General features: G+C 49.6%; 1 protein-coding gene across 9 annotated transcripts in view; it reads right to left on the bottom strand.

The window, feature by feature from the left end:
* The window catches only part of LOC111854258 (ephrin type-A receptor 10), a 102,534-nt gene that overhangs the window by 56,949 nt on the left and 29,571 nt on the right, over positions 1-16,014 (bottom strand). For 8 of the 9 annotated variants that reach the window (XR_011984925.1, XR_002840636.2, XM_023832043.2 and 5 more), the window contains exon 1: positions 12,307-12,519. The exons of the other annotated variant lie outside the window; for it this stretch is intronic. Coding sequence is in view for 6 of the 8 variants with exons in the window: in XM_023832043.2 (XP_023687811.1) it covers positions 12,307-12,385 (79 nt within the window). In the remaining 2 variants the exon portion in view is untranslated. Of the gene's footprint in view, positions 1-12,306; positions 12,520-16,014 lie in introns of those variants that run through there. 9 annotated transcript variants of the gene reach the window in all.

Below are 16,014 nucleotides of genomic sequence, written 5' to 3'. Positions count from 1 at the left end.
TGTCATGGCTTCCCTGGCAAAGTGCACGTTTAGCATGTATCCCTGAGTGTCATGGCTTCCCTGGCAAAGTGCGCGTTTAGCGTGTGTCCCTGAGTGTCATGGCTTCCCTGGCAAAGTGCGCGTTTAGCGTGTGTCCCTGAGTGTCATGGCTTCCCTGGCAAAGTGCACGTTTAGCGTGTATCCCTGAGTGTCATGGCTTCCCTGGCAAAGTGCGCGTTTAGCGTGTGTCCCTGAGTGTCATGGCTTCCCTGGCAAAGTGCGCGTTTAGCGTGTGTCCCTGAGTGTCATGGCTTCCCTGGCAAAGTGCACATTTAGCGTGAATCCCTGAGTGTCATGGCAGCCCTGGCAAAGTGCACGTCTAGCGTGTGTCCCTGAGTGTCATGGCTTCCCTGGCAAAGTGCGCGTTTAGCGTGAATCCCTGAGTGTCATGGCTTCCCTGGCAAAGTGCGCGTTTAGCGTGAATCCCTGAGTGTCATGGCTTCCCTGGCAAAGTGCACATTTAGCGTGAATCCCTGAGTGTCATGGCTTCCCTGGCAAAGTGCGCGTTTAGCGTGAATCCCTGAGTGTCATCGCAGCCCTGGCAAAGTGCACATTTAGCGTGAATCCCTGAGTGTCATGGCAGCCCTGGCAAAGTGCGCGTTTAGCGTGAATCCCTGAGTGTCATGGCTTCCCTGGCAAAGTGCACGTTTAGCGTGAATCCCTGAGTGTCATGGCTTCCCTGGCAAAGTGCACGTTTAGCGTGAATCCCTGAGTGTCATCGCAGCCCTGGCAAAGTGCACATTTAGCGTGAATCCCTGAGTGTCATGGCTTCCCTGGCAAAGTGCACGTTTAGCGTGAATCCCTGAGTGTCATCGCAGCCCTGGCAAAGTGCACATTTAGCGTGAATCCCTGAGTGTCATGGCTTCCCTGGCAAAGTGCACGTTTAGCGTGAATCCCTGAGTGTCATCGCAGCCCTGGCAAAGTGCACATTTAGCGTGAATCCCTGAGTGTCATGGCTTCCCTGGCAAAGTGCGCGTTTAGCGTGAATCCCTGAGTGTCATGGCTTCCCTGGCAAAGTGCACATTTAGCGTGTGTCCCTGAGTGTCATGGCTTCCCTGACAAAGTGCGCGTTTAGCGTGAATCCCTGAGTGTCATGGCTTCCCTGGCAAAGTGCACATTTAGCGTGTGTCCCTGAGTGTCATGGCTTCCCTGGCAAAGTGCGCGTTTAGCGTGTGTCCCTGAGTGTCATGGCTTCCCTGGCAAAGTGCACATTTAGCGTGAATCCCTGAGTGTCATGGCTTCCCTGGCAAAGTGCACGTTTAGCGTGAATCCCTGAGTGTCATCGCAGCCCTGGCAAAGTGCACATTTAGCGTGTGTCCCTGAGTGTCATGGCTTCCCTGACAAAGTGCGCGTTTAGCGTGAATCCCTGAGTGTCATGGCTTCCCTGGCAAAGTGCACGTTTAGCGTGAATCCCTGAGTGTCATGGCTTCCCTGGCAAAGTGCACATTTAGCGTGAATCCCTGAGTGTCATCGCAGCCCTGGCAAAGTGCACATTTAGCGTGAATCCCTGAGTGTCATGGCTTCCCTGGCAAAGTGCACGTTTAGCGTGAATCCCTGAGTGTCATCGCAGCCCTGGCAAAGTGCACATTTAGCGTGAATCCCTGAGTGTCATGGCTTCCCTGGCAAAGTGCACGTTTAGCGTGAATCCCTGAGTGTCATCGCAGCCCTGGCAAAGTGCACATTTAGCGTGAATCCCTGAGTGTCATGGCTTCCCTGGCAAAGTGCGCGTTTAGCGTGAATCCCTGAGTGTCATGGCTTCCCTGGCAAAGTGCACATTTAGCGTGTGTCCCTGAGTGTCATGGCTTCCCTGGCAAAGTGCACATTTAGCGTGTGTCCCTGAGTGTCATGGCTTCCCTGACAAAGTGCACGTTTAGCGTGTGTCCCTGAGTGTCATGGCTTCCCTGGCAAAGTGCACGTTTAGCGTGTGTCCCTGAGTGTCATGGCTTCCCTGACAAAGTGCGCGTTTAGCGTGAATCCCTGAGTATCATGGCTTCCCTGGCAAAGTGCACGTTTAGCGTGTGTCCCTGAGTGTCATGGCTTCCCTGACAAAGTGCGCGTTTAGCGTGAATCCCTGAGTGTCATGGCTTCCCTGGCAAAGTGCACGTTTAGCGTGTGTCCCTGAGTGTCATGGCTTCCCTGACAAAGTGCGCGTTTAGCGTGAATCCCTGAGTGTCATGGCTTCCCTGGCAAAGTGCACGTTTAGCGTGTGTCCCTGAGTGTCATGGCTACCCTGACAAAGTGCGCGTTTAGCGTGAATCCCTGAGTGTCATGGCTTCCCTGGCAAAGTGCACGTTTAGCGTGTGTCCCTGAGTGTCATGGCTTCCCTGACAAAGTGCGCGTTTAGCGTGAATCCCTGAGTGTCATGGCTTCCCTGGCAAAGTGCACGTTTAGCGTGTGTCCCTGAGTGTCATGGCTTCCCTGACAAAGTGCGCGTTTAGCGTGAATCCCTGAGTGTCATGGCTTCCCTGGCAAAGTGCACGTTTAGCGTGTGTCCCTGAGTGTCATGGCTTCCCTGGCAAAGTGCACGTTTAGCGTGTGTCCCTGAGTGTCATGGCTTCCCTGACAAAGTGCGCGTTTAGCATGAATCCCTGAGTGTCATGGCTTCCCTGGCAAAGTGCACGTTTAGCGTGTGTCCCTGAGTGTCATGGCTTCCCTGACAAAGTGCGCGTTTAGCGTGAATCCCTGAGTGTCATGGCAGCCCTGGCAAAGTGCGTGTTAGCATGTGTATATCATGCTAAAGGTAATCCAATTACCTTTGGTTGCTTTTTAAGCTGTAGTTGCTGGTTTATTTATTATATGTTCTCGTCAAATAAAATTATCTTTCCTTATAAAGATATTCCAAAAACGTTTTGTCTAAAAATACTTGCCAAAAATTGGGGGATCGTCTAATATTCGGGCCAATACAGTGATTTATTTATTCAATTTATAAAAACTATTCAACATAACAGCAACAAAAGTGCAACATAACATTCAAACACGCATGAAACAGACAAACAAACACACAAGCACACACAGCAGCCACAGTGTTATCACAGCATTAAACACGCTCATTAATGAGCTGCACAAACACAGCACCGCAACACAAACCACAGATTCTTTGCCCCATTGCTTTCCCCAACTGTCCCAAAAAAGCACCCACCCCCCACCCCCCAGCAGACACATTAACCTATGCTATCTGTTTCAGAGAGACTCTGCTCTCAGACACCACAAGGCACTCAAGCAAAAAGACAATATAGACTTACATTAGAGTGCAACTGGGAGAAGAGTAGAGCGGAAAGTGAAATGCGAGTTGCACGTGATAAAAACTCAAACCTACTCAAACGTTTGAGAGCGAACATTGTGTTCTGTATGTCATGTTTTTAAGGGGCACAAGGCAGCTGATTGGATGGCCGACCATACGGTCAGGTGTCACATGACTGGTCTGGGTGACTGAATTATTCGCTCCACCTTCAGTCATGGATCAGTTTCTGATGTCAGCATTTCACTTTCAGGTCGAGCTTTGTCCCCTCTGCCCATGATGTTACTGGTTGACAGTAAGGGAGAATCCTTGAGGACACAGTCCTGCACACTGCCTGAAAGCTCTCATCAGGTTGTCCGTCCCCTCGGGGGGAGGACACCTCACCACGAGGCTTTATACATACTGCATTCTAGCATCCACCTAGTGCCTGGCAGGGGACAGGATGGGATACCAGTCCATCACAGGGGAGGGGATGGGGACACCCTGGACAGGAGGCCAGTCCATCACAGGGCACAGGGCAGGGGACACACTGGCCAGGATGCCAGTCCATCAGAGGGCACTGGGCACACTACTGGCAATTCAGAGACACCAATTCATCCAACTGCACATCTCTGGACTGCAGAAAAAACACAGAGAACCAGGAGTAAATCCATGCAACTTGTAGAGAGCCTGCAAACTGCACAAACAGGGACACAGCTCTAATCAGCTGCTAGCCGACTGCATTATCAACAAACGTGCAGACTCCTGCTGTCAATAACATTAATCATCCAACAATTAGACCCCGCTGTGTATGATTCCAGGGACCTGCAAAGGTCAGCTACTATTTTGACAGCTGTCACCAAAATCGTGTTGTTACCTGAAAAAACAGCAGGGTGGGATTTAACATGAGTGAACGCCACATGGCAAAAACGGACAGAGAGAGAAAGAGAGGCAGAGAAAGAGAGATGCCAGCTAAACCAGAGCTAGGCACGCGGAGCCGGCCTGGTACTGATAGCTGTCACAGTCATAGGAGATCAGAGCCGCTCCACCAAGCGCTCAGAACTGGCAGTGGCGGCGTCTCGTTACCGCAGCCATAAAAAGGGCCGTAACTGATATTCACACACATTAGTGCATTAGCATTTGACACCAATAACAACGTGTGGTGGGGGAGGACAGAGACACTCTGCCTGTCTCAGCCGGCTTAAAGTTCCAGGGAAGGGAGGAGGACCAGAGGGAGGGAAAGAAGGGAGAGAGAAATGACAGGATGGAAAAAGAGAAGGGACAATGAGAGACAGTGAGAGAGATGGAGGAGGCGCAAGATGGCATGGAGGGGTGATTCTAGGACTTTCTGAGGTGGGGGTCATTAGAGGGGCCGTAATTTATACAGATGGGGCACCCATTAGCCAATTATATGTTTGAAATCTGTGAGTAATGGGGGGGGCATTCTGGGGGCCAAACAGCCCCTGTACCCCGTATCCGCACACATGGACAGACGCAGCATCCAAACGCTGCCATCGCAGAACCGGGCGCTCTGAGAGGCCACGGCACCCCCACACGATCATGGCCCCTGGCGGCCAACTGCTCCAGACATGCCGATGCCGGGCAGCTAAAGGCGGCGCTGGGCTTGTCGGCATGGACCGGACCTGACATCCATCAGCACGTCCCGGCGGCCCCCGGGTCGATAGGCGGCATGGGCGATCAATCAGTGGCCAACGCAGCCATCCGTCAGCAGCGCAGAGGCCCTGTGGTCGATGGACGAGGACGGCCATCCATCCGCCGGTGCACAAATAGAACGGCAGCTCAGCAACGGACACGCCGAGAAAACACCCGACCGACACTGCGGATCCCGCGCAGGCTGCGTGTGTTTCAAACACAGAAGGCACAGCGCACACACACCCGCACACACAGACCTGTATGCATTTCATTGAGAGGACCATCCATTCATTTCTATGGGCAAAACCCTAATCCCAACAATGACAACCTTAACTCCTACCCAGCTCTAACCTTAACCAAAACAAAATACTATTAATAATAATAATAAATAAATAACATTTATATTATATATATATATATATATATATATATATATATATATATAAACACCCCCCACCAAACACACACACACACACACACACAAATTTCAGCAATTGTATTACTCATCAAACCAAAGCAATAAACAAACGGTGCAGACAAATCTGAAATTCAGATGCGCAGCGCAGTGTGAACACGCCAGTAATTAACAGCATCAAAGCAGAATTCTAGTGGGAAATGAGGCCCTTCTCCCATTTATGCCTCCACCTCCGAGCTCCTCCACCCTCGCCCACCATGCCAGGAGATGCCTCTCCCGCCCGCTGGCCGGCCCAGGATCCCCTGCGCCCTCACTGCCCTCCCCCTGGCCCTTCCCTCACACCCTTGTTTATTTACTTATCTGACTGTTGATAATGGTAGAGCACTAATCTGTTAACTCATTGTTTAAAATGGCAAATTTGGCTAATTATGCAAATACGAGTGGTGATGTCTCCCGTCGGTTCGTTTGGATTTAATTATGCGTCCTAATTACACCTCTGCTACCGCATGTGGCGCCGCTCTGCACTCACATTTGCGACATAGCGAAATGTTAGAGGGTTTTTGGTGCTCCCCCAGAGGGTTGGGAGGGCGGAGCCTCATCAGACACCGTGTCACATCGCTGCCTATCACATCACATGCCTGTCACATCAGAGCTCTATTGTATTCATGTTATTAGGCGCATCTGCTAATTCCCTGGAACAAGTCAAGCTGGGAATGAAGCTAAAGGGTACAACGACAGCCCCCTTAGCGGGATGTGAACCAGCAACCCACTGGCTGCGAGCCTGAAACATCAATCCCTGCGCCGCCTGCGTCTCCGTCTGTTCACTGAGAACTGTAACCAAACGAGCAGGCGAGCAGCACTCGGAGAGGCCCAGGAACACGCGGAAAGCGTGTAGCGTGGTGTAGTCCCGCGAGGAGGAGGCTTAGACACCAGCAGGGCCGGCACGCTGCACGCCAGCAGGACCTCATCCCCATTCCCCGGCCAGGGAGCCGGCAGATTGGGATGGAAGGGTGTGTTTTGGAGTGGCTGCGTCATGGAATAGAAGAAGGGGAGAAAAAGAACCGTCAAGTATAAGGCAAGTTTTGTCAAAACAAAGAACTCTTGTGATTGAATATGCATTAAAATGCAAATGAGGCTCTTCTCGCTGGCGGGTCTTTCCGGCAGCGTGCGGAAGGCTGGCGCGCTCGGCTCTGGGCGGGATTCGGAACGCCGGATGTCCGCGGGCAGGAGGAGAAGGATAGAGACGAGTAAAAAGGCTGAGAGAAAGAGCAGGCTGATGGGATCTTTCGTACGCACTGTGTACAGGGGCCCCTCCAGAGATCATAAATGTGGGTGGGGGTGGCATTAAATCAGGGGCGGGATTCTGAGAGTGCAAACACACCGAGCCTGGTGCCACTATGGCCCCCCATGGAGGGCGGGTGGGGTTAGGGGGTTGAGGTTTGAATCCCAGATCTGTGTGCAGCTGTATGTGTGTCTGCGTGTGCGTGTGTGTGTGTGTGTGTAACAGGGCTGCACATCTAAACACACGCACACCCACAGGAAACAGCTGCGAGAGACGGGGCTGTGCTGTGTTATGTAAGCATCATATGGGGGTTTTATTTAACCAGGCAAAGCATCCATAATTAGCAGCTCTGGATTCCGAAAGTTCTCAGCCAGCGGATCCGGTTTTGTCGACACTTACGAGCCGACCCGGATGGGCAACAGAACCGTCAGCGCGGCATGGCCTGACTCGCCCACACAGGCTGCAGAAAGACACAGTCATCCACATTACCGCCGATACGAGTCACGGCCGGCGCCGCGCCAGACCCCAGCAGCCAGAGCCAGGCCTGAACGTTAGCGCACTTCCGGGCCGCCGGCACTGGGGCCTGATCTGTCGGCGATTGGCCCCGACAGGAGGGATGCGGTCGTGACATCAGGGTCATTCATAAAAGCACAGTACTATTAAACAGCCCAATGGACCGCAGGGCGTTGCCAAGCCCGGAGCTGGCCAGCACGCACCCGCACCACACTGCCAGCTTGGCCCGGCTCAGCTCCCAGACCAGCAGGACCAGCAGCACCGCCGTGGCACCGGTCCAGCTCGGTCTGCGCAAACAGAGCCGGGGGGCGCTCCAATCAGCTTGCTCGCTCATGCCACGCCAAAACATCTCTGGTCACCGATTGGATGCCCAGAACAGAACCGCCTGCCTCACACACAGATGGGAAAGTGGCCAAATGGAACCACGCCCCCCTCCCAGCCGCCCACTTGGCTCGTGAGCGCCCCACTCCCCCCGTGATGCGATGCCAGGTTCTTCACGACCTCAGCCCTCCCCCCTGTTCCGGTTGCTGGGGCCGTTCAGCGGAGGGCCAGAAAGCTTTCCACCCCGCTTAATGGGACATGATATATGCATCCAGGAGTATCAGGTAGAACACTGGGGTTAAGGACAAACACATAACCTGAAGGTTTGTCCATTAAAGACCCACAAGGGCATGCTGTTAGACCCTAGAGTGGGTACTTCACCTAACTGCTCAATCTGGATAAAACTGGCAGTTGAGTATGAAATAATAATAAATGGTAATGTTCTTCTGGGGCACAGTAACAGGTCAGAGCTGAGCCACGCGCTCCAGGCAGAGTCTAAGGAAAAAAGCAAGGGGAGAAAAAAAGACATTACCTGCTCGGAGCACATTGTCAGAGCCCCTCTGGCTGGTCAGTGATGGAGCAGTAGCTCATTGCGATTCCAGCAGCAGTCGGTGGTGAGGAGATCCCTTTGACGGCTCACTGCGTCCCCCCCCCCCCCCACCAACCCAGAATCACGCAGCCCTCCATCTTGCTCAATCACGTTCAAATTCACTTCTGACACAAGCTCTCCCTTTTAGAACCCACCCCCACCCCCACCCAGCAGTGTGTGTAGGATCCAAACCTGCACTGAAACGGACTGCGGCTTTCCGGGCCACAATCAGGGCAGTGAGCTGATGGCCTGGTACCTCGAGATCCTACAGAGGAGCTCTGCTCACAGACATTGCTATACAGAGTCAGTCTCCAAATTTCTATCCACACCTAATCCTATCTATTTCTTTCAGGCCCTCCAAACCCTGGAAATCAGCTCTCCCTATTGTCCAAAAACCCAACGCCCCCCCCCCCTCCCACTGCATTTTAAGGAATGCCATGTGACATATTCGACCTTTCCTCTGCTAGGAAGTTCAATCCTCAGCGTCCTTCCGTTGCCCACACACGTCAACGCAACAGGGGCGGTTTGTGGCTCAGTGGGTTAGGGCACCACGCCTGTGATCGGATGGTTGCTGGTTCAAATCCCAAGGTTGGCAGAGTGAGGTCACCGTTGGGCCCTTGAGCAAGGCCCTTAACCCCCAACTATTCCAGGGACACAAAAAAACTAAAGTTGGGTCCCTAAGGGCAGGAACCCCCCAGTGAGGCACGTCATTCTATTTGTGATGCCTTTCAGTTGCAGCATCATCGGCACGGAAGGAAAACACATCAGGATGCTTTCCTGAGATGGACGCCAGACGCCAAGAGCTGCGGAAGAATCCGATTCGCACACAGCTCAGGGAGCTTGGAGACAAAAGCGAGGAGAAGAGTGCCCAGACAGTAACCGAGGAGCCAAGTTTTAACATGGAGCTGCCCAAGAAAAACAGACTGGACAGGAGCCAGCGGGACACGGAGGCCCAGAGGATTAGCAGAACCACAAGGCCGGCAGCCTGGAACCAGCTGTGCATTTCCAAGTTAGAGAACCTGCATTTTTTCCAAGTAATTTATTGGCTTGTCAATGCTTTTATCTGATGTTTTCACCCATCTTCACTGGCAGATATTTTATTGGAGCACCAAGCGATTCCAGTGTAATTCTTTCCTAGAGGGTACTACAGCAGAACCCCCACTGGGACCACAGGCTATGACCCTCCGTTCCGTGTCCTTAACCAACACCTCCTGCTCTTATTTAACCATATTTTTGACCGTGGATTGCTGCATGACCCCCGGGCTGATCCTGATGTTGCTTTGCTAATCAGGCACTGGATTCGGTCTTGACCCTAAAGTTCAACACTGCAGAAGACACAGGACCAGACCAGAGGGTTGAGGACGGGTTGAGCGTGAAAAAGGGTCAGTTATTAATTCCCTCCTCCCCTCTACACGAACAGGAAGTTGGAAGGTCAAACAAGTTTCCAGGTCACTGGACAGGCCTATAGGGGATAGTCTATTGTTCCACACGTTCAGTGAGATGGAGGGGGGGGGGGTCACCCTGAACCGAAACAGCTGAGCATGGAGCCAAAGCATACGGCTTAACCCATCGCAGGAAGGACTGGTACAGGCCCTAGTGAAGAACACTGAGGAGACACGCTACAGACGACCACGTCAGTGCTGCCAGCATGGGCCTCCATGCTTACCGCCGCTTCATTAATATCGACCGGCACCGGAGCAGAGCTCGACCTCATCATTAATTCCTTTCCGAGCTCGAAATGGCACAAAAAGTCACATGAAAAATGGGCAAAAGGTACAATCAACGTTTACAAATGGCATAACCGTAAATAACATGCCGCAGATTTTTCCAAGTAAAACTTAAATAAACACTTAATCACTTAATCCCTAATGACCATCCACGCCAACCAGCACAGACCGCGAAAAGCAGCAAGGCACTGCAATCTCTCAGCGGACACCCCCACGTGAGCTCCCCCCCCCCACTCACACTCACACACACACACACACACACAAGTGTGTTGCTATCCATCCAAGAGCCCCAGCTCCGTTACATACGGAGCCGGTCCCATCGCCCGTTCGAATTCCAGATGGATAAAATCCAAATCCATCCCCTGCTTTTCCACCTTTTTCAGTCTATTGGGTCTCACCCCCCCCCCCATCCCCCACAGCGGACAGAAAAGCGTGAAGAGGTGGGCGGCGGCCCGGCTACCTGCCGCCACTGCCACGCTCCCCGTCCGACACGCCTGTCACACCGCCGGTCGCACAAATCGCTGTGACCTTTTGCGCCCAGTGGAGACGCCACCTCCTCATCTCGAGGCCGTTGTGCCAAGCGGCAGTGGCAGCAGGGACAGGGAGGAAAGCAGAGACAGCGAAAACAACAGGGACACAGAAGACAGCGGAGCAACTCATCCTTCTTTAGCTAAATGAAGTGAACGTTTGTACGCCCTTTAGCGGTACAAGTCGGCTGGTATTACTCTGCCAAAAAAAAGACCATTCCCGTGCAAGTCAGAAGGGGGTGGTCTGTTCTGGCTGTCCAGGGGTCAGTAAAACGTGCAGAAAACATAAGAAAGATGCACCAAGGCTGGGAAGCATACTGCCCATGGGGCAACCACAAGGACTGGGGTTCAGGAGGCCTTAAAGCCACGCAAAGATGTCAAATGGGCTTGGGGGAGCTGGCGGCTGCTAAGGGGGAGCTGGTCCAGTCAAAGTCCATCGCACGCCAAAAAGCTCAAACAATGTCCCTGCACATCAATCGTAACACACAACCCAACAAGTAAGGCACAAATAACGCACCAACACATGCGGCCAACTCCACACTCGGACCCGGCCTTCCATCCACACTTGGGGGGCCAAACTCCTAGAGCAGGGGCCACAGCTGGATAGCCAGCTGTAAAACAAAGCAGGTTACGGCACATGGGTATTTAATCTGAGCAGTACCAGGAGCACCAAGCTGCCTCAGACAAACTCCTGACAGAGAAAACGGTGTTCATTCATAAGGACTCCGTGCAAGGACTGGGGTGCGCACACACACAGAAACACACACAGGTTGGCTGCTGTGTTTCCTGCGTGTGTGTATCCTGTTTGCATACGTGTGTGTCTGTGTTTGTGGTTGCAATCTCAACCGTGTCCCAGCTCCACGAGCGCCGCGCTGAAGCAGCCGCCGCCGGGATCCCGCGGATTATCCGCTCGTTCCCTTCAGAGCCACCGCTCTGATTAGGACGCTTTGATGCTCTCACCTGAGACTCAACGATGACCGCCCAAAGCCCAGTGCCTCATAACACCCCCAGGAATGAGATGGGAGGGGGAGGGCAAGAGAGAGAGGGAGAGCAAGAAAGAGCCTGGCATGACCCGCTCTCGCTAGTGCCCCAGCCCCTTACCAATGACCCATAGTGCCGTGGCACAGACGAGCCACGCAAAGATCCCACGCATGAAACAAAGGCAATGCTCTGTGGGCAGCTGCTGCGGTCACCACAACCCCCCCCCCAAACCTTCCAAACTTGGCCTCAGAAATAAGGCAGGGAACAGATGAGCTTTTCCCAAGGTGTAATCCACACCTCCTCAAAGATACCTGCTGATATCACAGTCTGTGATATTCTTCACTCTGCCTGTACTAATCTAATAATCTTAGCATACAGGGGAATGGAGTCAGCACATTGCTACTAAAAAATAAATATATTTTTTAGATAAATTAATAAAATACACTGAATATCCGTACAACCCACAGTTTAATATTCTCACTTAAAATTCTCAATAAAACTACTCAGTTAAAATGTTTAGGAAAATGGTCACTATTTCAGCTGAAAGAAAAACTGAAACGAGTACGTTACGCAGAAGCAGCTGGATGATGGTCAAATGAGACAGGGAGAGCGCCTTGTCAAGTAAATACGCTTTCCTGTCATACTTAGGGCAGAAAAGTCGGCTTGACAGAAAACCATTTGTCCGAATAAAAGTGGCACAGCAGCTGCTTTACGAGTAAATAAAACAGGGACGGCTGGCGAGGGTTATTCTGTCATTCATCCTGCGTAACCCGTGACCGTCTCCAGTCACCGAAACTCCATCTGTGCCGTTAAAAAATACCGTCACGCGCTGGTAAATAGTGCAATATAGCGTCTCATACGCCGACTTTTATGGAGAAGAAAAACCCATTACGTCCCATTCATACCCCGGTCAAATTCAACTTCATAACTGTCATAACGTCGGAAACCGCGCGTACACCTGCAAGTAAACTCTAGATCTGAGGAGAAAAAATCATTCAGGGAAAAAAAACGCTGCCAAAACGCCGTTAACGCGCAAACGTACCTTCTTCTGCGAGGCAGCCCTGCCTCCTTTGTAGCAGTAATATCCAAAGCATGAGAGTTAGTGTTTTAAACAGCTCCATGTTTCCCTAACCAGGATCGCGGAGCTCTTGTCATGTTGATACAGCACAGCGCTGGGAAGTAGCTGTCCTGGCTTTTGGAGCAAAGGCAAATGTGCCTTATTCCATATCTCGGGGGAGGGCGCGAAGCGCTTTGATTGACGTCGTGACAGTGCAATGAACATCGAATTCGGTGCGAGGGTATAGGAAGGTCGCCAATCAGAACGCGTAGAGTTATGCTAAATGACCAGGTGTTACACCGCGCAAAACGCCGTCCAAAAGCGGGGGATTAATTCCATTGTAGCTTTTGTAATAAGGACCGAGAGTACTTGGAAGTTTGTTGAATGGTGGATCTCGCACCGCATTAACGAGTAAAGGGGATGACACGCGCGCTTCAGTACGCCAAATATTGAAATCCAAATGCATTTCATTTCAAAAGCGTATCCCGTAAAATAGTTCACTTCATTTGAAATAGGCTATAGGACACAAGGACTATTTTAGATATGCAATTTTCAGAAGCATTGATATAACTGGTACCCGGCACAAAGCTTCCAGATAGAATGCATTTCCACTAACACCTTACCACGACGTTACTTTATTTCGGCTTGATAAACCAAAAGGCTAGAGTCAAGTAAGACAGCACAGCGCGAACAACGGAGCGTTTTCGCTCGATATTTCCCCATTATCTTGAGCCTCTTTAATTTAATGAGCTTCTTTTTGGCGTAGATTGTAGTGGGGGGGGGGGGGAGTTATGCGTACACTCAGGCAATCGAGAAATGAACTACAACACCCCAAGGCGACAAGCCTTGTTTTGGCAGTCGCGAGCGCTGATAACTGCTCAAAATTAATACTCGATCGTTTTCCGGCGGCACGCGCAACACCTTGCGGGCACGTGCGCTTTCAATTGGACGAAATCAATTGAATGGAGAACCGCAGTACAAGGACGGTGTTAAAATCGAGAAAAGAAACAGTTTGCCTTCTCAAAAATGTTAAGTATTATGTGCTGAATGTTCAGTATGTGATGACTATACAGTAGATGTGCTATAGACGGTTTAAGATTATCTTGATACACGTATTCCGATTTAACCATATGCATATCCTCTACGCGCACAAATACGTACCTGACACACTCGTTAGACACGTGTTATACACTATTTTTTATACGTCGACTCTTTTTTTCTTTTTGCCGCATTCACTCTGCTACCCGTTCGAATCTAGATAACTTTGGAGACTATACCCATTGCCAAAAATTGCGCACTGGTGCAGTCGGAGTTACAGAAACCTAGTCAGCATTTTGCAAACTGCTACTGGCCTGAGAAATTTCTTTATACAATGAAAATCTGTATATATTTAATTTCGTGCGATCCACACACCCTCCATTTATAAATGAGCAATATAGATTTTAGTTATGCTACAATTTATTCAGCTACCTTACCAGAAAGAAAACTTTCATTTGACAGCGTGTTATTGCAGTCAAATGGCCGCAAAATGCATCACACGAGATTTCTGGAGGCTGAAAGATTGCGCCACGGAGGATCTGGTGACATGCCAATTTACCTCTAATCGCGAGATGGTTTCAGGCGATTAGCTCATTTTCCCTTAATGTCAATAAAAACAACCACCCTGCGGGGTGACAACACCGAAATAATGTCTGACAGTGCTGTGAAACCTTTGGAAGTGATCCAGATGTATTTTTCGCATCTTCGGTACCTAGAACGTGCGGCTTTTGAAACAGTAATTCCGTCCTGTTCTTTTCCCGCAAAAATATTACAATTATCATCGTCGTCAAAAGAAAGGCATACACAAACATATATTATTTCAATCACACATTAAATGTCAGCTGAAAGGTCATTTTAGCAGTTTGAATGTGTTACATTTTTTGTCTTAAAAAAAAAGAGTTATGCAAATACATTGACGCCTGATCTGACACATAACGAGTAAACAATGAATAATCTTTAGCCACTGAAATCAGCTTGCTGTTCGTGCAGTTCCCTTGTTTGCATTAGTAGGCATATATCGTTCCTGGGCTGTTGCTTTATACAATGGAAAAAATTAAAACTTGAACAGAGTTGAACAGATGTTAGGGATCGAACTCGAAAAATCGAATATGTCTTAAGCAACGTCCATCGTCTCGGGCCTAGTTAGAATCCGACGGAATATCTGTAAAATTATCATAACATCTGTTGATTAAAAATGTCTGTCACGTAACTAAGCAAATGTTTTAGTCGTTGAGTTGATCGTTGATTGGGAAAAGATGTGAGCCGTCCATGCTAAATGAATTAATCCTCCAAGAAGACGTAGGCCTACACTCACACACAAACAATTACAAGCACCATAAAAGAGCAACGACTGTACACTGGATTTGCGTCGTTAGTTGCGTCAGTCAGGGGCGTTGCTAGAGATTTTGGGCCCCATGAAAGCATATCATATTAGGCCCCCCAGTCCAAACCAATCCAGTTATTTTCCTAATTTTTTAAAAATGCATTTCATTCCTAACTTTTGTTGGTTGTTTCCTGTTACTAAGAAATCTCTCAAAACCCGAGTCTTCTGGGAACTCATCCTACCGCTGTACTGCTGTCTTCTCCGACTCCTCTCTGGTTATTGTGTCTTGGCAACACGTTTTTCCTGGATTTTACACATACGAACCTAGTCCTCGTGGTGTTTTTTTGTTTTTCTGTATGTCTCGTTCCAGTGCTGATTTGTATTAGTTACTGGTTGGAAGCTGACCCAAACAACGCTTGGACGTAAAGCTGGTTCCTTGAAAGCTGCATGCTATTACTATCCGTCTCTATGCCACTTCGGACATAGCCAACTGCTAAATAAACACATGTAATGTAAATTTATGCTTGGATTGTATGCAAAATGACACGACTCCCCATGCAATTTGTTTTGAATACAAAAAGCCGCACTGAAACACATGAATAACAATAAATAAATGTACAAATGCATGAACACCTGTGCTAGCAGATAAGGAAAAGGTAAAATGTATAATTCTGGAAAAGAAAGCAAGAGTAGCAAAGCAAAATATTATGCAAATATCTTTAAAAAAAAAAAAAAAGACACACTAGTGCAACCATACAAATAATGCAAATCATAACAACAATTAGACTCATTGTGAAGGATTGAAACTTCGACACGTGTGGATTAAGAAGAAAATGTAGGCAGTAATAAAGTTTTCATGTCAACACATGCCCCCGACCCCCAGAAGTACGGAAGAACAAATCAGAAACGAACCACTTGGGTGGACGAACATACAAGCGCTTATATTGCAACACTGATCTAAAGAATGAGAATTCATCAGCAAATCATAAGTAGACGACATTAAGTTATATAGTTGTGGATACTGAACATGGTTATAGTAATAAGGATAATGTAGTTCTCATTGAAAAGGTTAATCAGAAACCTGCCTAATTAGGCTGTTGGATTCAGGTGTTCCCTGTCCTGAAATGATACAGAACACATGGAATCAAAACCAGGAAAAACTCGGTTTCATGGACATGTCATTTTCCCCGTCTCCAAGTTAAGCCACGTCGCGTCATCCTTTAAGACTCACTGCCGCATTTCATGCTAGGTTAATTCTGCACATCTTCCATCCGCGTTCTTTAATATGACGGCAAGGGGTAGGAAAGCTGTCACTTGACCTTTTCTTCTGT

This window comes from Paramormyrops kingsleyae, chromosome 23, assembly GCF_048594095.1.
Source record: "Paramormyrops kingsleyae isolate MSU_618 chromosome 23, PKINGS_0.4, whole genome shotgun sequence".
Taxonomy (NCBI): Eukaryota; Metazoa; Chordata; class Actinopteri; order Osteoglossiformes; family Mormyridae; genus Paramormyrops; species Paramormyrops kingsleyae.
This window is presented reverse-complemented; position numbering and strand designations above follow the sequence as displayed.